The following is a 26,665-nucleotide window of genomic DNA, read 5'->3' as shown; positions in this document are numbered from 1 at the left end:
CAAATGTCCCAAAAAGAACTTCAGGAATTCAAGGTATGACCATTTCTTCCATTTAACCTAATGAGTGTTGATATCATTTTTGACATTTTTCTGCAATAACAAGATTTTCAAAACTAGTTGCTGTGGATGTCAGACTGGCACTGTTTTCTTGAGGACAAAGCAGACATTACAAGAAGTCTTTTGGTGAAAGAACAATATCAATATGACCAGCCATCAAGGAGATGTAGCTGTTACAAGATTTTCATGATAGCTATTGTGGTGGTCATATTGGATGTCAGATTGATACCATTTTCATTTAGGACAAACAAGACTCATAAGCAGTATTTCAGTGAAAATATATGACAAATATATTACTGATATTACAATTCATCCTGGAGTATTAATAACACGATTTTCAAGAATATTTTTTTAAAGATGTCTGAGTAGCACCATTTTCATTTAAGAACACCCATTTTCATTTAAAAACACCTTGATTTCACAAGTCAATCAGTCAAGAAGTCATGTTAATGTGTCCATTCATTTAGGAGTAGTGAAAAGATGATATTCAATATAGCCACTGTGGCAGCCCTTCTAGATGTGCAATAAGCACCATTTTCTTTCTGGACCAACTAGACTTAAAAAGTCTTTTGGTGAAAACCAAATGTCAATATTACTTTATGTTGGCAAATAAACTCTATACATCTTGTTATTTTTTTTTCTTCATAAAATGTTTTCTATACTTCACTGCTAAATCAAAGTGCAAAACTGAGTGTATTTCTTCAATTACTGGTGTTATTGTTTTTTAACTATTCATTATGATCACTCAGTATTTACAATATGATAATATCTGATTCTCATACAAACTTAGTAATGATCTACAAAAATGAGAATAAGAATCTGCACATTACCTGTTACAAAGAGAGCAAAATTCTAAATTTAAATATGCATATATCACATCATCTGTAAATCCAATGCAGGATGTGGAAAAAGAATTGAAGTAAAAAGAAAATTCTTTTAGCAAATAGTTTTTCTCCTCAAATACTTACCCAATCACATATTATGAAATTACTCTCTGCTACCTCCAAATCCAGCCCTCCATGAAAGATGAAAAATGTCTTTATGTTTGTATTGTATAATGACAAAGGGAAGTAACTCTGTATATTTATTCCCCTTGTTTCTGCTGGGTGGCAACCCCTATCCAATATATTACCAGTTTAGAATTGAAAGAAACCTATGACAGGATGATCAGATATGCAAGGATGGGTGAAAAGATTGATAGTGATGTGATCTGGTAGGTATTTTCAGAGAAGCATGATGGTAAATTTCCTTTCTCTGTCAAATACATTACCCAATCATATTTACTTTAAGAGATTAGGTAGGAACAGAAGGAAATGCTTGTGCATCCAAACTTTACCAATGCCATCCTGTAGGAGTACAATGATTGCTCAACTGAAAGAATGAACACCTTCTAATGTGAAGCTAGCACAACCAAAGATTATGTGTTACACTCAAAGTTTCCTGGCCAAATCCAGCAAAGGTTGCACGATCATGTCCAGAGCTGAGGTTATGCTGTCATGAATGGAGCAATTTAACTGTCTGGGTAGCTACCAGTGGCTCGACAAGATTCAGCTCTTTCTTTTACAAGGTCATGTCATGCAGATAAAAGCCAAAGTAGACTGAGTGTGCCATTCAGGTGGCTCCATTTTGTCTTGAATTGAAATATTATGTTCAAAGACCAGGCTTGTGGAAATTGCTCATATTTCTTGAGTCAAAATCTTAAAGAGTCTCCTGTGAGAGTTCAGAGTATGCTGATTTAACAGCCCCTTTTAGTCAAGCAATCAGTAATTGTGGGGTTATGTCTTGCATTCCTGCCTTTAACAAGTAAGAAAAGTCCACAAAAATTCTCCACGTGTTTCGGACAGCATCCATAAGTTCATACTGGGTCCTGCAGCTTCTCTTTCAAAAGGGTCAATCAATAAAAGAGCGGATTTTTATTTGCTGGTTGCCTATCAATGGTAACCTCTTATTATAAAAAACCAGGTGACATTATTAGTATGACTGAGCTATCGGAATGGAACTGCAGCATATAGTTCAGACCCATGGACAGTGCAGGCAGCTCACTCACCCTAGAAGCTGAAGCAAGTCTTGGATGATGACTGCTTCAGCAAAGGTATAAGACAGGGGTTCGAACTTAGACAAGTTGAATTATGTCAAGACCAAGACCTTAGAAAGGTTCCATTTTGGGAACATGTTATGGAAACATATGTCAAAACTGGACAAGTCTTGTTGTGGCCAATATCTTCCATACTATTTGAGGTCTCTGAGGTCATGGAATGTTATTTCCTGATTGTGATAAGGGCTTTTTACTTATCTTTGAATTTAAAAAAAAAGAAGTAAACCAGTAAAATCATGATTTTTAAAACACAACCATGTTGGGGGGAGGGGTCGGAGTCCAAAATCATGTTTTTCGTGTGACATGGCATGTTGTGGCATGCATGGAGGTGCCTTTTTCTGAGGTAAAACTGCATTGTAACTAGTGGCAGCAAATCAGAGTATTTTTTGTGCAAATCCTTCACAGACAAATATTTTCCCCGCATCCATGGCTTCACTATGTAAGCAACATACTGTGTTTAACAAAAACAACTTACACAGAGTGAATTACAGGCAAAAAATGAGTTGAAAATGTATCATGTTTAAGCTGCAGACAGAAACCTACCTTAATGAAAGCTTTGTATACATTGATCAACGTGATGTGATCTCCCTCCTCAACAGAAAATTTTCTCTTGGCACGATCCTGAAATTAAGGAGCAGAAGATCAATCCTTGAGGATGTTACATGAAAGCACATTTCAATTATAAAATAAAGCAAGTTAAATAATTTTATCTCCTGAAAGCCTTGACACTGGCCCTAGCATCCTCTAAATCAATATGATTGTGCCTCTACTAATGGGTAAGGCATATATGCAATGTCAGAAAGAAAAAGACCACAGTAAACTAAAGTTATGATGTGGAAAGCACTTTGTTAATGTATGAAGACCACTGACATATATATATATATATATATATATATATATATATATATATATATATATATATATATATGTAAAGCTCCCAACAAGGAGGGTTTTCCTCCCAATACAATTGATGACTTCCGTTCCTCCCATCACTCCTTTAACTCCTTAATAGAATGTCTTAAGTTAACTTATCAGCATATAATTAAATGTTAGCCAATGTTTATAAGTCTATCACTAAACAATTAGTTAATATAAAATCTGAACATTAAAACTTTTATATTTGTAAATATTTATATCAACATCTATCATAATGAACTGTTACTTAATTTGAGTATGTTTGTCCAAATGCACACTACCACTGTGATATAAATTCAGTGAGTTATTATTTAGAATGATGCACCTGATATTTGTGTCTTTTAAACTTAAATTTAAGTCTGCATTTCATCCCATGTCTTAGAGCAAGAACTGCCCACGTCATCAGAGAATCAGAGAGACCTCTTGGAGTTTAGGTCTGTTATCTGAGCCTTTATTCTACAAACAGTTTATTGGCCACAACAAGAACTGAATGGCACTGAAAGGTCACTAAATTTATGGCCAGCACTATCCTGTGACAATATTTTAATATAAAAAATATGGAAATTTGCTCAAATGTTATAATTTGTGTCATGCATGCTAAAACTGAGGTCAATGAAAATCCTCCCTCTTTCGAAGTAAAAACTCTCCTGACCAAATATTTGCATATCTCCTGATCTGTCCTAAGCTGATCTCTGTTCTCTCACATTTATGCATATAGTAATATTACAGCAAAGTTTCAACTGAATACAGTGACTGACACAGAAATGACATAAAAGCTTTAATACATAATCTTAATGTTTTCGATGATGGCACAAACAATGCCATCTCTGTTGCAACTGGAAAAGTTGTGCCTATATTTTACAATTCACATGCATGACCAGTGAATGGCAAGACCATATCTCACCATTTACAAATGTAACCATATCTCACCATTCCCAAGTGATACCTATCTTGCCATTCACAGGTGAGACTATATCTCACTATTCAAAGGTGAGATCATATCTCACAATTCAGAGGTGAGACCATGAAAGCAATACCTAGATCATATTTGACTGTACTTACTGCAGCTCCCCTCTGCCCTGTTGGTGATACAAAGACATTCTGAATCTGAGACATGGCTGCAATTGTAATAGCCTCCTCAGAACATTTAAATTCACCTGAAGAAAAAAAACAACCTTAACTGAGACTTCGAGATAGAATGACTCATTAGCATAAACATACAATTAATTCTGATAGTAAATAAAGCAATCTAATTTGCACTTTGCCTTGACTATTATTAATTAGTCCCTGCTGAGATATTTGGCAGGTAATTTTATGATTAAACAATACCAGAACTTAATACATTTCTAATAAGTCAGATACTTAAATAACAACTAAATGAAAATAACAATAAATACATTTACATTCCTTTCCTAACAACTAAAGTAAATGAGATAAGTGCCAGTTCAATGGTGTGTGACCATCACCTTCAAGATATAACCTAAACTGTGATGCCAGACACATCTTTTCATCAAGATATATAAATTCATCCCTTTACATAAATGTGTTTATCCATGAACTATTCTTGTCTAAGAGGTCCAGAATGGATGGCATCCCCATAGCTCATATTTCCTTGGCATGATACAGGTGATAAAGATGCCATTAAAATTAATAGTATTTTAAAATCAGAAACATAAATACCTGAGATGAGAAGCATTTTCGCAAACATAGGAGTGAGTGGAAACTCTGCCATTTGAAGTCCAAGTGGATAGGTCAAGTTACCATTTTCATCCAATGCTGAAATATAACATGAATTCTTCAAAATATGGCTTCTCAACTGCAAATTTCTAGAGCTGCATTTGAGATTTAAAGACCTCATCATTAAAACAAAATATGTATAATCCTTGACTACACATAACCTCCAACATAGTAGGTACTGTGCACCATAAAAATCAATTACCGTATTTTCCGGCCTACAAGTCGATGCGGAGTATAAGTCGAATTGACCAATTTTGTAAATTTTCCATCCTTCGTCCATATATAAGTCGATTCGGAGTATAAGACGAGGCCAGGTCAATAACTTGGCTTTGTATTTTATACTAGTAACTTCCGGTTGCATGAATATTGATGGTATCGTTGTATGATATTCCATATTACCGGCAATCGTGAAATTGCATTACCGATGCTAACATGCTTGTGATTTTACTTCTGAACTGCTATATTTTGTTATCAATTGACACAGCTGAATAAACAGTCCATGCTTGTTTTATTATAATTGAAAGCACATCCACGTTGTAGTTCATTTTATTACCTGTAGTTACGAACGTAACTTATACAAACTTGTCATTTTCTATCGTAAATTTGAAAGTCACGGACTCTGTTAAATCGATTCGTGTATATATATATATATATATATATATATATATATATATATATATACTATTTTTTAAGTGTTTGTTCTGTTTGGACTTGGATATAATTAACATTTTATTACTAATCTATTCAATGATATACCCCACTATTATCTTTATCGGCGAGTTCGAATACAAAGTAATGGGTATGATCTCTTGTCCTTATAACAAATTTTGTATGGACAATGACTTCAATAAAATGTTGACAGATTTTCATTTCCCTAAAAAAAGCTTCATTTCCCTACTGGCAGCCTCGCTGATTTGACCTATTCTGTCAATTCTTGCCCTCAATCTGGTTTCAATTATAGCCAAAGCGCTATGCATGTTTAATTACCGTGTAAATAACACTGCATAGCCATGTGGTTGTTGTGACAATGTACATCGTAATTAAAACAAGAAAGAATTGTTGATTTAGAGGTGTTTATTGATAATGGAATATAGTAGGCTCGTAATACATGAGGATTATCACAATCGTCAGGTAACTCAAAATACCGTCTTTTTTCTCTTTGCAAAAGCTACAAATAAAAACCGCCCTGAATAAAAGAACGATCTTGTACACGGACAATTTTTTTCATCTCTCACTCTCTCTCTCTCTCGTGCGCACACACACAAGCACGCACGCGCTCACAATATATCTGATTTTATTTTAGTTTAAACCATATTTGTTTTAATTATGATATCCATTGCAACAAGAGCCACGTGGCTGTGCATGCTATGATTATTCCATCCAGTTGAAACCAGTCTTGAGTGCAAGATTCAACAGATGAGAACTTTACAAGTTCCAGCTTAAAAGCCGCTGTGTAAGACTTGCGTGATTTGACAGGAGGCATTGTGAGATAAGTTGTATGATTTGTACGGGGATATTTATATGAATGATTATGACTGAAAAGATTGATCAAAATATACCGAACTCATTAAAATGTGCCCGTACTATAGCAATGAAAACAATGCCCATGGCTAAATTCATTATTTACATCTAGAGAAGGGAGTGGGCATCATTTCCTGTTGTACTTAATCCCATTGATATTAAAAACGGGTAGTGTAATTGATGGGGATTAATGATAAAGAACAATGGGGTACCGGCAATATGGTAACTAGTATCGGTAGCTAAAGCCAATATCAAGGTCTAAACAATTGCGGCAACTGGCTTTGATTGTTGTTGGAAACCAAAGACCAATTTATCAACAACTAGTATAATCAAAGAGAGACACCGAATCGTCAGCTGGTTAAGAAAGAATATAGGTGAAGTGTTGACATTACAATTTGCTTTAAACTGAACTGTGAAACTAAAAATCATGGATCACTGATGATCTATGAGTACTGGTAGTCCATCTATATATCTGATTTTAGTGTAGTTTAAACCTAATTTATTTGAGAAACTTTGTCAAATACAATTAGAAACATATGATTTGGGGGATTCAGTAGAATGCATGATCTACATTATTTTATAAATAATCCTAGAACGCTCGAGTTAATATGGATTACATCCCTTTGTAGGATCAGTTGGATCAATCAAAAAGCTATGCCGGTAATTGCTCACGTGTGTCCAACATTATACTGGAAAATCAAATATTAATGGACCAGTTATTTCATATCTTTTTTTTTAGGAACAAACAATATGCTTTGAATTAGTACAGTACACTATAGAGTATAGACCGTAAGTGTGCTGTGCAGCCCGGTGAAGTTTTTACCGGTACGGTAAATTGTTTTCTTTTATTTTATGTTTGAGAAATAAGAAAAAACACGCAGAATGCAAAATAAATAATGACAAAACTTACAAATATAAACGCAGTCATATTAGTTTATGACAATTTATTGACATAGTAATTTAACATGAATTTGTACTTCTATGTGACCTGTTTTCGATTATGCCGATTATAGAGCAATGTCAATGGCATACCGGATACTGTAATCCATATATAAGTCGATGAAGTTTCAATGACACAATCCATATATAAGTCGATTCGGAGTATAAGACGAAGACTGAACTTTCAAGTCAAAAAGTATCGACTTATACGCCGGAAAATACGGTACAAATATTGTTCTTTATGGACATGTGTCTCTTTTAAACATGAGAAGCATGTGAGTAAACTCAAGAAAGTGGGACTTAAAAAATTCATTATGCGCATGTATCCTCTATGTGCAGATGTGTGAGTGAATGTGACTTTGATTTATAATGTAGCTTTAACAATTTTAGTCATATTGCTACAATGTATGCAGTGTGGCAGTTTATATATTATGTATATTTAATTTAATTGTCTGACGTTTTACATTTTTTCAATTCGATTACATTCTATTGTAGCGTAACATTGTTTACCTGATTTGACAATGTCCAAAATTTAAACACTATCTAGTTGCTGAACTTGTTCCAAAATCAGTGACAGTTTTGGGAAACAACTTTTGTTTTCTTTTTTTTTTTCTTTCTCAGAGTGAGAATCATTAAGCTGAGTCAAGGTCATACCTGGACTATGTGATATAAAGCACATGTCAACTGATAACAAACTTCTATTTTTTTCCAGAGGTATGAACTTTTGACCCTCATCCTGGAATCTGTTTTGGATCTTAAAAGTAGTCATATAACTGAGGTTACAATAAAAATTCTATCAGTCGCGCTTTAACATCTTACAAGTTGTATTATGTTGTGACCAATTTGGGCTGAATTTTACTTTTCTTTAAATTATTGAATTCAAGTGATTGTTTTCCCTGGAAATACAAAAGGGCTCTTATAATTCTTGGACAAAGACATTTACCAGAATTCAAAACCTGGAATAATATTTTCTGTGTTTCAACAAGAGACTATTGACACATCAGTACAATGCTGACTATTACAGACATCATTGCCTTCAATCTTGAATTTCATTGGATTTTGAACTGTGATTCACTTAGAACGTTTCAAAAATAGCACTTGTGTTTCAATTCTTTGATTACAATTTGGATTTAATCTGCATTACCGTAAGTTCTTTTTTCTTATTTTTTTTACTTTGTAGTCTAGGGAAAGGTAAGATCCGAACAACCTCGAGTCTGTAGTTCAACAATAAGTATGTTTCAGGAGTTAACATTGCACTGTGTAACAATGTAACCAGCAATCAGCACCAAATTTACCAAAATCAATATTTGTTTTTGCCACCAAAATTAAAACACATCACAATGTACACTAACGACATTTACTGTGGACTCGAGGTTGTTCAGATCTTACCTTTCGGTCAGTGGTGAAATCCAAGACTACCCGAATGCAAAACGGCACTTCTAGACAATATTTGTCCTAACATCCAAATCGGCGAACAATTATTGCATTTTCTCTATTACGTCACAAACTGAACTAAGTGTGTCGAGCTGTTTTGAAAATTGAACTATTCTTGATTACGACTGGCTTAAATTGGAAATTAGCAGACGCAGTTAGGATAAACTAGCAGTGTTGGAGCTACTGAGGGGTGCGGATTGATGTCTTCCCTTGTGTTTTATTGTTACAGGTTAGAAACCCCATCCCTGGATACTCCAGATTTTCTTTGTAATAAGCCCCTGTGCCATTAACAAGCAAATGCATCATCCATTCAAAGGTTAATTGTATTAGTTTTTCTTTTAAAGTCGTACTTTTAAGAGTCTCCTAATAATCTTTTTGAAGCAATATTATAGACCAATACATTACATATAAGCCAATACAAACAGCCAAATAAATCTTTTTAACCAAATGGCAATTTACTGCCTGTCATAAAATTAGTACTATCTGTCACAGAATTAGGCAAAGAAATAACTTGGTTTTGTCTTAAAAACAATTAGACTATTTCTTGTTGTACATACGTACAACGTTATATAGGGTGAATGTGTTTTTCCAGGTAAGCGACTGTATTAACATGTACCTAGCCACAGATTACTTGTGTCAGGTATCATGACTAACATGATATGCATGGTCATGACTAACATGATATGCACGGGTATTCTACCCCAACTTGTACTCATTCTATGGATTTAAGTAAGACGAATCACGAAAAACCACACTGGTCGTTTTTGGATCATGTCAAGGAGTATACACTCTCCTTTATTCTCCAGCCATAGGGGTAAGTGTTAAATTTACATTCTTTTTTTTTGACAGGTGAAGCTTATTCGGTTTGTACTGTGTTATCGCATAACAATGTGTTTATTACAACGCAGATTTTTTAAAAGTATTATCATATATCTAGAAATTATACAGAAATTATTATGTCCCGTTTGGTTTTATTATAGCTGTTTGTGTCTGTGTTGGCAGCTGTGTCTGTGTTGGCAGCTGTGTCTGTGTTGGAAGATGTTTCTGTGTTGGAAGCTGTTTCTGACTGTGTTTGAAGATGATTCTGACTGTGTTCGTAGCTGACCGTTTGTAGCTGACTGTTATAGTAGCTGACTATTATGGTAGCTGACCGTGTTTGTAGCCGATAATGTCGATGTAATGTTATTGTGAATATAACTAGAGCGGTCCGAAGCTTTACGAAGCTGTCTAAAGTTTCTTGGAGTCATCTGGAGCTTCCAGAACAACGCTGTCTGTTGTGATAAGATTATTGTGAATCTTAGTCGTGATAAGATTATTGTGAATCTTAGTCATGATAAGATTATTGTGAACCCTTGTCGTGATAAGATTATTGTGAATCTTAGTCGTAATAAGATTATTGTGAATCTTAGTCGTGATAAGAGTATTGTGAATCTTAGTCGTGATAAGATTATTGTGAATCTTAGTCGTGATAAGATTATTGTGAATCTTTGTCGTGATAAGATTATTGTGAATCTTAGTCGTGATAAGATTATTGTGAATCTTAGTCGTGATGAGATTATTGTGAATCTTAGTCGTGGTAAGATTATTGTGAATCTTAGTCGTGATAAGATTATTGTGAATCTTAAGTTGTGTCAAGATTATTTTGAACCTTAAGTTGTGTCAAAGATTATTTTGAATCTTAAGTTGTTTCAAAGATTATTTTGAATCTTTAGGTGTATCAAAGATTATTTTGAATCTTTAGGTGTATCAAAGATTATTTTGAATCTTAAGTTGTATCAAGATTATTTTGAACCTTAGTGGTGTCAAGAGTATTTTGAATCTTGTGTAAGATTATTTTTGAATCTTTATAATTTTGTTCGAGATTTTGTGAATATCTTGTTAAACAAAATACTGTTTAAGGGGTATGTGCAGTCCATGAGGGTTCTTGGATCTGCACTTCATTTTATTTAATATTTGTTTTGTTTATTTTCAATTGTATTTTTACATCATATATTTATCATTATTAATTCATTCATAAATTTCCATCTTTCCCACATTGTGTTTGGCTTGTTCATTTAGTCCAAAAACCCACTCGGTTACAATTCTGTGACACTATCATCGGTTTCATTATACTTCATCCAAGAACACATTTATCCAAAAATCAAGAAGGATAATGATTCATCTACTTTCTAATAAGTTATACTTGAACTTTAAGATCTTTCTTTTATTGCAGCAAAGCTAAAAACCATCAAAATTTGCAATTAACCTCTGACTTTGTAATCCAAATAACACATTTGTCTCAGCCAGTTTACTGATTTCTTTGTTGTGAAAGAATGCCTTGGGTTATAATGTGTTCTCCAGCTATCTTGAGGCAAAGGAGGGCATATTTTTTAAAATTTTTAAACCCTGTCATGAAAGGATTATTCACTTTTGCAGTCTTTGCAATCACGCGATTAGAAGTCACACTGGTAATCCTAATGGATGTGCTGTATTCCAGTCAAGGTTACTATTGTCTCCATTTTTTCTTTAAAGTTAGGTCCACAGTTACTCTTTTGTGTTCTGCTTCTATCACTTTCTTTGCTAATGATTCTTAGTGCATGCCATTTTAAGTTGGAGATCACTTTCTAGTGCAACAAGCATTGAGACCTGACATCTTGCTGAGCTCGATGAAAATTGTGTGAGAGCTCTCTAGAGATGGGGAAGCTACTCTGTTATTACATTGCCTATGCTAGTCTGGTTCCCTGTTTCTTACGCTTCCTGCGTTGCACTCCACTATACGAATAGAGGAATGGAACGCAGGGAACAAACAAAGCAGGGAACCAGTCAATGCTAATGCTCAAAGTATAAACGATGCCATCCCTCGTCCAAAGCATTGGATATTAACCCTTTACCTCATGCAAGCGTCTTTGGATGCCTCTACACCATTCACATGGAAGCGCCTTTTGACACCATTTTAAGCTGGTTTTCATAGCGCCACCTTTGGGGAAAACCCCCTATTAGATACTACATTCATTTCTGCGAATGAATATTACGTCAGATCACGTGGTCACTGTTTATGCGCTGGTCGATATCTGCTATTTAAAGTAGCTGGGTCGTAATCTCCACTCTCCAAAATGGCGGTCGCAGATTTCATTAAGTACTTACGAAGTTTTCACAATTAGAATCACAACTATGAAAGATTCAATAACCTAGGCAAAGGCTCTGATATTGATGTAGGCAGCAATTAGTTTTTATAAATTATCAAATTTAGATGACTTAGTGATGTAGATGCAGACGAAAAACTTGTAAATTTACAGTATGAGAAATGGCAGCTACGGTTGGTCACGTGGCCTCACTGACATGACGGTGAACGAGTTCTCTCAAGATTTTAAAGCACATAAAAAATTCTTCCGTGATAAATAATTACACAGCTATAACAATCGGACTTTACTCCTAAATTTTTCCACATATAATAGATGTGTACCAAAGATGTAAAATGGTTAAACTTGCTGTTAAACATAGCATACACTATATTGCTTAACAGTTCACAGGCAGGCCTATGCATATGGGGTCAACTAGGTAACAGGTGTTCTATTTATAGTGCGCTGCACTTGTAACTATGATTTATGAGGTAAAGGGTTAAATAAATCCTGATTGCATTATGTGAAACCTTTGTGTCAAACGCAAGGCAACAAATGTGTGCATCATTTTTCTTCAGCATGCATCCCAGACGCACAAATGTGTGTAAAGGGAAACACTGAGTATACATGATGATACCAGTTGTGATGACTACAGTATAGAATACATGAAAACATTAATTGTGATGACTACATTATAGTAAACATGATAATATCAATTGTGATGACCATAGTATAGTATACATGATAATACCAGTTGTGATGACTACAGTATAGAATACATGATAATATCAATTATGTTTGCAGTATAGTATACATGATATCAGTTGTGATGACTACAGCATAGTATACATGACATTATCAATTGTGATGTTTGCAGTATAGTAAACATGACAATATCAATTGTGATGTTTGCAGTATAGTATACATGATATCAGTTGTGATGACTACAGTACAGTAAACATGACAATATCAATTGTGATGTTTGCAGTATAGTATACATGATAATATCAATTGTGATGTTTACAGTATAGTATACATCAGTGGTTCCCAACGTTTGCAGTCACCCCCTTCGGGTTGGAGGGATTACAGAGGGGCATGCTAATGCTGAATAATGCTTGTTATGGGGTAAGGCATGGGGGGGCGCTGAGGATAATCAAGGGGGCGGTGGCCTGAAAAAGTTTGGGAACCATTGATATAAATGATAATATCAATTGTGATGTTTGTAGTATAGTATACATGATAATATCAGTTGTGATGTTTTTTGTGTGTGTGTGATTTGGATTTTTAACATAGCTTTAACACTTTTTCAGTCATATCGCTATGATGTCTGCAGTGTGGCAGTTTATGGTGATGTCTAGCACTGGGGCACCATGTCGCAGAACATGTAGCATGATGTCCCACCCAGTTACATTATCCTGACACCAAGCTGACCAGTCCTAACACTAACCTCTTAATGCTGAGCATCTAGCGAGGAAGCTGTTAGTACCATTTTAAGTTTTGGGTATGACTCAGATGGGGTTCGAACCCACATCCGAGGCAGATGCTCTAACCTCTAGGCCACCAGATCAGTCTATTTGTGATGTGTGCAGTACAATATGCATGATAATATCAATTGTGATGTGTGCAGTACAGTATGCAGTACTGTATGCATTATATCAGTTGTGATGTGTGCAGTACAGTATGCATATCAGTTGTGATGTGTGCAGTACAGTATGCATATCAGTTGTGATGTATGCAGTACAGTATGCATCATAATATCAGCTGTTATGTGTGCAGTACAGTATGCATCACAATATAAGTTGTGATGTGTGCAGTACAGTATGCATATCAGTTGTGATTTGTGCAGTACAGTATGCATCATAATATCAGCTATGTGTGCAGTACAGTATGCATCATAATATCAGTTGTGATGTGTGCAGTACAGTATGCATGATATCAGTTGTGATGTGTGCAGTACAGTATGCATCGTAATATCAGCTGTGATGTCAGCAGTATCTAGTATTCATGACACCCTCGTCTATGGTTTGTATAATATCTACTATACATGAGAATCCCTTTGCACTTTCATGAATTTCTTTTGAAAAGATTTTGTTTTGTTTAAGGGTAAACTACATGTCAGTTCTCCTTTCATATTTAAATGTGTGCCTTACCTCCAAGTGCATACAACAACTCCAGTCCTCTGATCATGTTCTGAGCTGGAGGTGCCTTGTAAACAAAACATTAAATTATCAATGACAAGTTACACACACATATTTTTATATATATATATATATATATATATATATATATATATATATATATATATACACACACACACACACACTAGTTTCCCCCTAACCCCACTCACAGCTGTTACCACTCCCCCCAAGGATTTAAAAAATGAAAATACTCAATGAATATTAGGAAAAATTATCAAAACTTACTTGCTTCATACACTGATTAATAATTTCAAATTCAACTGTTCCAAGCAATCCTTAACATTCTCATTTTCTTCACGCTTCAAACCAAACAGAAGTTTTCAATGTAAACAAGGAGCTGCTCTATTTCCAGCTGCTGAAAAAGTCCTACCACACATACATAAAAGGTAAACACTGTGTCATCTGTATCTAATGTGTGTAATCTCTCATTCTAATTTTTCCAAAACTTGAGAAAAGGGGAAAAAATATGCCTTTGTATCTCAACATTACAGAGATTTAAGAAAATATCCAGACAGAACATTATCAACTATTCACTCTTATTGAGTGAAAAACAGTTTTTTTCACAAATGCTAGTATGAATGCTGTGTTAATATTGAAGTTTCACAAATGCTAGTATGAATGCTGTGTTAATATTGAAGTTTCACAAATGCTAGTATGAATGCTGTGTTATTATTTAAGTTTCATAATGTTTGAAACATGAAGATGGCAACAGTGATAGCGAGTGTTTGGTGACAAAGTTGAAATTATAAATCAGTGAATGAAATGAGTAAGCATCATCTGACATTCCAAACAAAAAACCATGCTACTACATCCCTCCATAGAAATAAAACCTCTGGATCCCTTGTTATACCAAACATTTAATATTAACAGCACACTGTTTTCTTTAATGGTGGATTAGTGGATTACTGAAATGTTGAAAAGGAAAAAAATGTATCCAATTTTACCTCTACTTAACTACATATGATTAAAATGCAGTAAAATTTTATCCATTTTTACCTCTACTTAACTACATATGATTAAAATGCAGTAAAATTTTATCCATTTTTACCTCTACTTAACTACATATGATTAAAATGCAGTAAAATTTTATCCATTTTTACCTCTACTTAACTACATATGATTAAAATGCAGTAAAATTTTATCCATCTTTACCTCTACTTAACTACATATGATTAAAATGCAGTAAAAAGTTTGACTGAGGGAAAACAGCTGACAAAATCAGCATAACAATAATCTTGGTTAACTTACCGATAAGAAGTGAAACCGAAGGACATTTGAAATTCCCAAAGCTTTCAACTGCAAGATTACTGGGGCCAGGTCACTTCTCTGCATCTCAGGTACAGTGGAAGGGGGCAGTTTATCATATTCTTCCTCTAAAAAGTTATTCAAAAGTTTCCAATACAAAATAAATTTTATCCAAAAGAAATGTTCCATTGTTATATTAATTTTACCACAAATATAGTACATATCTAATAACTACAAGGATGTAATACTTGGTCCTCACTGCAACTTGGTGTAATTTGATAACATACCACCGGGTCAAGACAGATGGCGCAAGATCAGCTACTGTAAATTAGTCATTGAAGTAACATATTATATCACAAAATAACATAAAAATATAATTATAATATTCAAGTTCATTTGAACCAAGTTAAAATCATAAGGATACAACTACAACTTTTTTACGGAACCACATACGAAATTTTTCCCATAAGACCTGGGGGTCAGCTTATTGTACTTGTTTTGGTAAAGAGAGATAGTCTCATCACAGGAAAAGACTTTCTTAACAAAATATTTATCAAAATTTTGTGAGAGTATGGAGTGGATTTATCAGCAAAAATGGGCTTATTATGAGGGATTTCAATCATGTCTTTTGAGGAACAACTATTAATGTTAAATCCTAATAAATTAATAACATAAAGAACACATCATATGCCACACATAATACATCATACTCCAACACATCATACTCCATGCAAAATATATCATACTCCATATAAAACACATCATACTCCACACAAAATATATCATACTCCATACAGAATGCATACTCTATATAAAACACATCATACTCCAAATAAAACACATCACAGTCTATATAAAATGCATCATACTCCATATAAAACACATCATACTCCATACAGAACACATCATACTCCAAATAAAACACATCATGTGCCTTACAGAACAAGTCATACTCCATATAAAACACATCACCCTCCATACAGAACACATACTCCATATAAAACACATTATACCCCATACAAAACACATCACACTCCATATAAAACACATTATACTACATACAAAACACATCAAAATCCATACAGAACACATCATACTTAATATAAAAAACATCACCCTCTATACAGAACATATACTTCATACAAAGCATACCACACTCCATATAAAACACATCATACTCCATACAAAAAACATCATATTCCATATAAAACACATCATATTCCATATAAAACACATCATACTCAATATAAAACACATCATAATCCATACAAAACATTATAATCCATACAGAACACATCATACTCCATAAAAAACACATCATCCCCCATACAAAACACATAATACTCTATAAAAAAACAAATCATACCCCATATATTCCAATATTACTTAATCATGGTGCATACAGACAATGTAAGTGTCTTTTCAAGTATGTTCTAAGAAATTTTCTAGGAGCATTGTTTCTTATGGAAACTGAACTTTATTCATAAAACAAGTAATTAGCAATTAGCATGTCAATAAACCTGGCAGATGCTATTCCTTTGGCAATTACCCCATGTTGGGTGTCATTTGATCCATCCAACTTTCACATTTATTTTTATTTGCATCTTTTTTTTTGTAAATAATTCCCTCAGATAAAGAGGTGTCTTGAGAAATTTTCAAAGAGTTTTTCAAACAAATCTGATAAACTTGTAAGGATAAAACCATCTTTTCCAAATGTAAAGAGGTTTCAAGGCAACTCATGCAACTCAAGGATTTTTCAAGGTTGTACACACCATGTCAATGATTTAGTTTTGCACATTGTTATGCACAAATATACTGTTTCTTAATGAAGACATGATCTTCATTTTATGGAACAGATAGATCGCATGGAGGAGAATGTGAGAGAAATGTATAAAACTGTATGACTGTAAATGATCTTATCTCATAATTTACATAAACAATATAACACACTGACCTGTGTACAACCTGAAGGCCTTCCCAGCTCTTACTCTGCCAGCTCTGCCTGCCCTCTGATTGGCTGAGGCCTGTGACACTGGGGTGATAATCAGGGACTCTGAAATTACATAAATAATATTTTCTCATTACCTTATCAATAGTTGTTGTTGTTGTTGTTGTTGTGGGGTTTAATGCCATTTTTCAGCACATGATAGGCTATGCATGGCGGCCAGTATTAATGGTGAAGGAAGAACCCGGAAAAACCACACGAAGAACCACTGACCCACGAGAAGCTACTGGCAAGCTTTCTCACATACCCACATTGTCCAAATCCTAGACTCGAACCCACACAGACAGAGGTGAGATGGCAGTGATCCGTAATGGAGAGCACTTTAGACCACTCGGCCACTACCTTATCAATAGCAGCAAACAGATAAGAGACCAGTATTTGATTTCTCTTCTTTAGTTTGAAAAGGAAGTGATTTATCCAACCTCTTATTAAAATATAAAGTTTTAGGCTTTGAGACTTGGGCCCATAGAAACCCCAAACAAGGTTCTTACGATTTTATTGTACTGAATAAACCCCAAACAAGGTTCTTACGATTTTATTGTACTGAACAAACCCCTTAGAAACCCCAAACAAGGTTCTTACGATTTTATTGTACTGAACAAACCCCACAGAAACCCCAAACAAGGTTCTTATGATTTTACTGTACTAAACAAACCACTACATCAATTTTACAAGGGTTCCATAAAAACTGCAATCTGATATCCTTCTATCATTCCAATGCAAGTCAAATAACTACAGCTTACTGCAAGATATTCTGAGAGCTGTTCCATTTAAACATACACAGTACCCAGGGAAGGCAGTTTTTGGAAAATAATTACCAGGGTACTTTCATTGCACAGAGCACAAAAGAAAATGATAAGAAAGTTTTAAATTGCATCTATGGGTGAGTACCCCATATTAAAAGTGCCTTAGCTGGGTCCCAGGTATGTTTTATTGGAATGTCCAGCCCTGAGGTATTCATATTGATACCTCCAATAATTAGTAAGCTTTTGTATTTTAATTCATTCCTGCAATTTTTTAATGAAAAACAAGAGAAGAAAATCATTAAGTTTCAAACTATAGCTTATGTTCTTATTAGTGATGATTTGTTACTAAGTGATGGCAATAAAGCAATTATAGTGCAATTATAGCCAGGGTTAGAGGTCAGTAAAAAGTAGCTATCACGCTCTTTTTTTGAGAAATTTAAGGAAAAGTCTTCAAATGTTCTGATAGAGGTCATAAGTTGCCTCAAATGTGACCCATTCAATGCTGTATTGCCCTGTATCACTTTTACAATAATACTGTCACTCCCTGAACTAGCAAAACCTTAACACTGACAATAATACCATTACTCCACAACTAGCAAAACCTTAACATTGACAATAATACCATTACTCCACAACTAGCAAAACCATAACACTGACAATAATACCATTACTCCACAACTAGCAAAACCTTAACATTGACAATAATACCATTACTCCACAATTAGCAAAACCTTAACACTGACCATAATACCATTACTCCACAACTAGCAAAACCTTAACACTGACAATAATACCATTACTCCACAACTAGCAAAACCTTAACATTGACAATAATACCATTACTCCACAACTAGCAAAACCATAACACTGACAATAATACCATTACTCCACAACTAGCAAAACCTTAACATTGACAATAATACCATTACTCCACAACTAGCAAAACCTTAACATTGACCATAATACCATTACTCCACAACTAGCAAAACCTTAACACTAACAATAATACCATTACTCCACAACTAGCAAAACCTTAACACTGACAATAATACCATTACTCCACAACTAGCAAAACCATAAAACTGACAATAATACCATTACTCCACAACTAGCAAAACCTTAACACTGACAATAATACCATTACTCCACAACTAGCAAAACCATAAAACTGACAATAATACCATTACTCCACAACTAGCAAACCTTTAATATTGACAAAAATACCATTACTCCATAACTAACAAAACCATAACACTGAAAATAATTTCATTACATCACAACTAGCAAAACCTTAATATTGACAATAATACTGTTGCTCTCATAACTAGCAGAATTTTAAAAATGAAAATCATGCCACTGCAATCACAACTGGCTGAAGGTTAACAATGAAAAAATGAATATTCCCACAACTAGGAGAACCTTAACAATGGCAGTAATACCACTGCTCCCATAACTTTCAAAACCTTAACAGTGAAAATGATATCACCATTCCCACACCTGGCTGAACTTCAACAACAATGCTACAATTTGCTTCACAGGCAGAACCATAACAATGACAAAAAAAGTCATTGCACCCACATCTGCCAGAATAATAACATTACTAAAGATGTCATTGCTTCCTCCACTGGCAGAATCTTAAAACTAAAAAAGATGCCATTTTCCTACCACTGGCAGAATCATAATGCCAAATATGTCATTGCTAACACATCTGGCACAACCATGAGTCACAAAGCTGACATTTCTCCTACCACTGGCAGAATCATAATACCAACAAAGATGTCACTGCTCCTACTACTGGCAGAACATAGCACTTACATAGATGCCACAGTTCCCACCACTGGCAAAACCATACCAATGAAAAAGATGCCATTGCTACCACCACTGGCAGAATGCTAATGCTGACAAAAATGCCACTGCTAGAACCATGTGCAGAATCTTAACACTGACAATGATGCCACTGATCGCACCACTAGCAGAAACATAACACTGACAAAACCATAACATGGACAATGATGACACTGCTTCTACAACTGCAGAATCTTAACATTGACAATTATGTTATGGGTCTCACCACTTGCAGAACCATAACAATGACAATGATGTCATTAGTCCCACCACTTGCAGAACCTTATCACTGACAATTATGTCATTAGTCCCACCACTTGCAGAATCTTAACACTGACAATGATGTCATTAGTCCCACCACTTACAGAACCTTATCACTGACAATGAAGTCATTAGTCGCACCACTTGCAGAATCTTCACACTGACAATGTAATTAGTCCCACAACTTACAGAACCTTATCACTAACAATGAAGTCATTAGTCCCTTCACTTGCAGAACCTTAACACTTACAATGATGTCATTAGTCCCACCACCTGCAGAACCTTATCACTGACAATGAAGTCATTAGTCCCACCACTTGCAGAATATTAACAATGACAATGATGTCATTAGTCCCGCCATGTGCAGAAACTTAACACTGACAAAGATGTCATTAGTCCCACCACTTGCAGAACTTTAATAATGACATTAGTCCCACCATTTACAGAACTTTAACACTGATAATGTCATTAGTCCCACCACTTGCAGAACTTTAACACTGACAAAGATAGCAAAACCTTAACATTGCAAATGATGCTAATGCTCCCACAAAACTAAGAACCCAAACACTGACAATGATGCTATTGCTTTCACCACTAGCAGAAAAATAACACTGACAAAGATGTTATTGCCTCCTTAATTGGCAGAACCTTAACACTGATGAAGATGTCTTGCTTCCCCCACTGGAAGAAGCTCAACATTGTTAAATGCTTGCACTACTAGTAGATATTGACAAAGATACCATTGCACCCACTATGACACAACATCAGCTGAAACAAATATGCCCCAGCACCCACTAATGACAAAACAAGCCATAACACTGAAGAAAAAAGCCATTGCTCCAACAATCTGCGCAATCTTAAAGCTGACAAAGACAACTTTGCTTCTACCATTGGCAGATCCCTAACACTGACAATAATGCCATTTCTCATATAGCAAAATTTTAATAAAGGTGATATACCTCCCACAAAAGGCAGAATCATAACAATGTCAAAGATGCATATATTCCAACAAATGGCAGAACCCTTAACACTAACAATAACATCATTCCTCCAACAACTGGTAGAAGACAAAGATGCCATTCCTCCCACCACTGGCAGAATCTTAACACTGACAGAGCTGCCAACCCTCCAGACTCACAATTAGTGAAGAGAGGGATAATAATTAGTGAATTTTGAACACAGTTAGTGAAAAATTATACCATGACACCAGCTCCATCCACTTTGATGGTCAATACCGCATTATATGAAAATCCCAAAATATAAATAAAACATATTATTTACATTGATTAATACATATTAATTTGCAGTAAAATTTACTGACTTACACAAACTTCAACACTATTTGTTATGATATGTAAATTTGTTTTCAAAACACTTCAGGCATCTTGCCTGCTGGTTAATCTTTGAAACTAAAATTGGTGCAAATTTTCAGCACCTTAGGAGACACTAAGTTTTGTCTTATTTTTTCTCCCTCACAATAGGAAATACTCTTTCACTATCACTGTGGTTGATCTCCAACAAGGAAACTCACAAACAAAGCTTCAGCATTGGTAGCTTCCAGGACTTGAGTAGGTGGCTTAAAGTACTCCAGAGCCGAAATCTGCTGGGGATGCTCTTAATTTTCACAATATCTATATGCTTTTTTCTAGCAGTGTGCTTTCTCACATTGTTCTGCCACAAGTCCACAGGGGCTCGTATCATTGCTTATCATTTATCTGTCATACATGCACTATATAATAATATTCTTATATAGTACATGCATGACAGGTAAATTGTAAGCAATGATACAAGCCTCTGTGCACATTCCCAATTCTAAAATATGCAGCACACTACTGTGCAAAAAGCATACTGTCCGTCAAAGTTTCATGGCTGATTGTGAGGCCAATTTTTGGTATATGCTTCACATTTTGTGGAATACATATCTTTTTCCTTTGAGGTGAAAACATTTTAAGTCTAGTGTAGCTTAATTAAGAATTGGTATTAATCCTGAAGATGAAACGTCAAATGGTTAACAATTAGTGGTGTCGGCACATACACGGGAAAATATTATCTCCAATTATGATATATGCTAATTATTCAATATCTAAAACATTCCTACACTTGAAAAAGCTGTCTTCATTTAGTGTTTGTTTAAAAAAATTACAGTTGCTATGAAGATGTACGTGTGCCATTTTTTAAAAAAATTCAGTTGGGCCCCAGTTTTCATCACAAGTATTTTTGTAAAACTTCTGTTCTAAATACAGATTATATACTTTACAATGCTTGCTACAGGGCAAATTGGAACAACTGGATAGAGTTCCACTAACGTTGCGCCTAGCAATACTGGACCATTACTGGCATCAGTGACCAATAGCACTTAACAGGACAAACTTTATTTTATTCCTGATTTAAAATGATGGAGAAATCTGGAATTCTTGATTTTTTTACATGCAGCGTAAATCGGTGAATCGTTATCAAGAGTCATGAAATTTACACCAAAATCGTAAGGGTTGGCAGGTTTGCATTCACAATAATTCCAATGCTCTCACCACTGGCAAAACTGTAACACTGACAAAGATATCATTGTTCCTTCCACTGACAGAACCATAAAACTGATAAAGATAACATTCCTCTCATCACTGGCAGAACCTTCACATAGATATGTGATTCCTACTACCACAGGCAGAATCTAAACACTGACAATGATTCCAATGCTCACACCACTGGCATAATAGTGTGATGAAATTGGATACCTGGGGAATGTGATGCTACAATGATAGGGGCAGTTATGTTTTCCCTATAGCACTGGTAGAAATAATTAGAGCTGTTAATTATAACGGAACTGTCTGCCTGAGGGCAGTGATCCTAGGGATGAGAACCCTTATCTGCTTTCTTGTGTCAAGTATCAGGTTTTAACTAGACTGAATTATGGACTGGGAAAGCGGTTTTAATAAGATTCACAAACTTGGAAGAGGAGAGGTTTCGTAGCTTTCAGTGTGAAAGGATTAATTAGATTTTCTCTCTCTCTGTTCTAAGGGATAGTTAAATTGTAACTCTACAGGAAAGTAGGGGTTTTCTTGTGTAATGCAACACAAGGCTCAAGGAGTGTACATAGTGTATATTGTAAATAAACATGCAAATAGCAGAATTATTTTATGGATTTATTTCTGAACCCATCAGGTTACAATTTTTGGTGGCAGCGGTGGGATACATTCACTCTTAGTGGATTATTCTGTCTGTGATGTTGTGCGCAATTGTGATAAATCCACAGGATGAAATTTCACTTATAGGATATATCTGTTGTGGGTTTGTTTTAGTATGTCGGCAATGGAATCTATCGCAGCTAGTGTATTTCTTTTGGAGAGTGACTGTCTTAAAGTTGACTCCAGGATTTAAATCACAGTGATATCAGTGAGGATTATGTTTTGGATTTATGCAGATTCAGACAACTCTTATTCATCGTAAAAAATTTTAAAAATGGCGGAAGGAGGGCTTGATACCCCAACAATTATTTTTGGACATCGGAGAAATCCAGACACAGGTTTGGGTACTACATTACAAACTTCAACTCCTACCTTTAATGTGCAAAGCAGGTCGCAGCTGGAGGAAATAAAGAAGCTAGAACGGGAATGTGAGGCACTGGAAAGCCAAATTCAGGGAAACCTTACAAGTCTGGGAAATGTTGCAAACAACAGTGGGAATAGGAATTTTCAAAAGCCATTAGTGAGGCCAGCGAACTACGATGGTTCGGAACCATGGGAAGACTTTAGAGTTCACTTTGAACTTGTTGCTGAAATTAACAACTGGACTGAAGACCAAAAAGCAATGTTTCTAGCATCAAATTTATGAGGAAGTGCATAGGCAGTACTAGCGGATTTAGACTCTTCGGAGAGGAGAATGTATTGAAAATTGTTAAACGCGCTAAGCAGGCGGTTTGGCTTGGAGAATCAAACAGAATTGTTCAGGGTGCAACTTAGAAATTTCACACGGAGGCGAGATCAAACTTTGCCAGAACTAGCTCAGGTGGTAAAGTGCTTAAGCAGGAGAGCCTACCCAAAGGCTCCAACTGAACTTATAGAAACAATGAGCCGGGATCATTTTATTGATGCACTGACAGACTCAGACATGAGGCTTCGTATTCAGCAAAGCCATCCTAAAACCTTGGAAGAAGTCACAAAGTTAGCAGTTGAATTGGAGGCTATTTAAAGCGCAGATAAACAACAGGATTGTTGCACGATAACTCAAGTTCGAAATATTGGTGTTGATGAAGTAGAATGTTCAGTATCCAGCATAGTTGACCTCCAGGCATGCATCAAAGAATTATCCAGTGAAATCAGATAAATGAAGGTAGAGCTGGATTCGTTAAAGAGAAAGCGCGTTGAAAGACCCATCAATCAGCAGAATTCAAAGAAGTGCTGGATTTGTGGCAGTGAGGAACATTTAAAGAAGGACTGTTCAAAATTAAAAGCATATAAGAACAGGCCCGGCCAGCAGGGCAGGAACCAACCCCGTAGCACTCAAATTTCAAGCAATGGATCGGGAATGTACATACATGGCAGAGTGCAAGGGCAGAAAGTGAATTTCCTCATCAATATGGGTGTAAGTGTTACCATAATTAATGGTCCCATCTATAAATACATGTCTGACCTACAAAAGCTATATTTGGAACCGGCCGGTCAACAAATGCAAATAGCTGATGGAAAGTGTATCCAAACAAGAGGTGTGGGAAAAATGGATATAACGATAAATGATATAAAAGTTAAGCACGCGGTGTGGGTGGCAGAAATCGATGAAGCTATCAATGGAATTCTTGGTTTTGACTTTCTCCAGAGACACCAGTGCGTCACTGATGCTGGGACTAATACGTTTAAGTTGAATGGTCAACCAGTGAAATGTGCCACTGTGGAATTGAAGAGCATCAGATGTTTCCGCATGGTAGTGGACAAAACAAGTATCATACCTCTGGGAGTGGAAAGAATTATACCGGGGAAGGTACTAGACCTGGAAGCTGCACCCTCTTGTGCAATATTGGTACCAACCGAGAGATTCACCGAGAGGTATCAATTATTGATGGCGAAGTCAGTGGTTAATGCAGAAAATAACTGTATTCCTATTAGGGTTCTCAATCCGTCAGAAAGATCAGTGAAAATGTATGAGAAGTCTGTGGCAGCGACGTGTGAGGCTGTGACAGTTGATAACGAAATCACAGTGTTTCCATATTCTCAGACTAGCATGGTTCCACCGCATCTAGCAGACTTACTCAAACGGTTGTCGAAGTAACTCCCAGAGAAATAAATTGGTTAATTTCCTTGTACAATTTAACCAGGTGTTTGCCCAAGATAAGGCCGACTTGGGGAGAACAGATATAGTAAAACATTCAATCCACACCGAGAAGGTAACACCCATTCGCCAATGTCCTCAACGGTTACCCCTTGCGCAGCGTGGAGAAGTGAAAGACCATATTGAGAAAATGTTGAAACAAGATGCGATTGAGAAATCCAATGGTCTGTGGGCATTGCCCATTGTTCTTGTTCGAAAGAAAGATGGATCGACGAGGTTTTGTGTCGACTATAGAAAACTAAATGAAGTGACAATAAAGGACTCTTTCCCCGTTTCCAGGATCGACGATAAACTGGATGCTCTTCAAGGGTCGAAATGGTTTTGTACTCTAGACTTACAAAGTGGGTATTGGCAGGTGGCCATGGATCCCAAAGATAGATCTAAGACTGCATTTGTCACAGGCTATGGTCTGCATCAGTTCAAGGTCATGTCCTTTGGCCTTTGTAATTCGCCTGCTACTTTTTAACGTTTAATGGGCCGAGTCCTAGAAGGGCTTTCATGGAAGATATGTCTGGTCTATTTGGATGACGTCATTGTATTCGGCGCTGATTTCGAAACGACGTTACAGCACCTGCAAGACGTTTTCGAAAGACTATTAGCTTCTGGCTTGAAACTGAGACCTGGAAAGTGTCATCTGTTCCAAAGCAGTGTTTCATATCTGGGGCATATCGTGTCTCAAGATGGCATCCAAACAGATCCTGATAAAATCAAAGCCATACAGGACTGGCCTACTCCTATTAACGTCAAGGAGGTGAGGAGCTTCGTGGGTTTGTGTTTGTACTACAGAAAATTTATTAGAGGATTTGCTGAGAATGCAAGGCCTTTAACGATACTTACAGAAAAAAATTGTCATTTTGAATGGAATGAGGCATGTGAGATGGCATTCTGAACTCTGAAATCCAAGCTGTCTTCGAGCCCTATTCTGGCTTATCCCAACCTGTCTGGTTCTAACTTCATTTTGGATACTGACGCAAGTAACCTGTCAATTGGCGCAGTGCTCTCCCAGAATCAAGATGGACAGGAAAAAGTTATAGCCTACTATAGCCATACATTGGGTAAAACAGAGAGGAGGTATTGCATCATGCGTAAAGAACTCCTTGCAGTTGTTAGTGCTATCAAGCATTTTCACTGCTATCTGTACGGTAGGAAATTCGTCATTCGTACTGATCATAGTTCATTAAGATGGCTGACTCAGTTCAAGGACATCAAAGGCCAACTCGCACGTTGGTTAGAAATTCTTGGGACCTATG

At 35.8% G+C, this 26,665-nt stretch overlaps 1 protein-coding gene across 2 annotated transcripts in view; it reads right to left on the bottom strand.

Annotated features, from left to right (window-relative positions):
• Nucleotides 1-26,665, bottom strand: part of LOC149780902 (putative ATP-dependent RNA helicase DHX35) — a 460,487-nt gene that overhangs the window by 353,093 nt on the left and 80,729 nt on the right. For both annotated transcript variants that reach the window (XM_089937996.1, XM_089937997.1), the window contains 6 exons: nucleotides 17,194-17,292; nucleotides 15,243-15,367; nucleotides 13,947-14,001; nucleotides 4,748-4,843; nucleotides 4,130-4,224; nucleotides 2,696-2,773 (listed from right to left, as the gene is read on the bottom strand). In XM_089937996.1, the coding sequence (XP_089794122.1) occupies nucleotides 2,696-2,773; nucleotides 4,130-4,224; nucleotides 4,748-4,843; nucleotides 13,947-14,001; nucleotides 15,243-15,367; nucleotides 17,194-17,292 (548 nt within the window). The remainder of the gene's footprint in view (nucleotides 1-2,695; nucleotides 2,774-4,129; nucleotides 4,225-4,747; nucleotides 4,844-13,946; nucleotides 14,002-15,242; nucleotides 15,368-17,193; nucleotides 17,293-26,665) is intronic.

Source organism: Sinohyriopsis cumingii, chromosome 16 (assembly GCF_028554795.1).
Source record: "Sinohyriopsis cumingii isolate HCF-2022 chromosome 16, ASM2855479v2, whole genome shotgun sequence".
Taxonomy (NCBI): domain Eukaryota; kingdom Metazoa; phylum Mollusca; class Bivalvia; order Unionida; family Unionidae; genus Sinohyriopsis; species Sinohyriopsis cumingii.
Note: the sequence above shows the minus strand (reverse complement) of the source record. Positions and strands in the feature narration are given on the sequence as shown.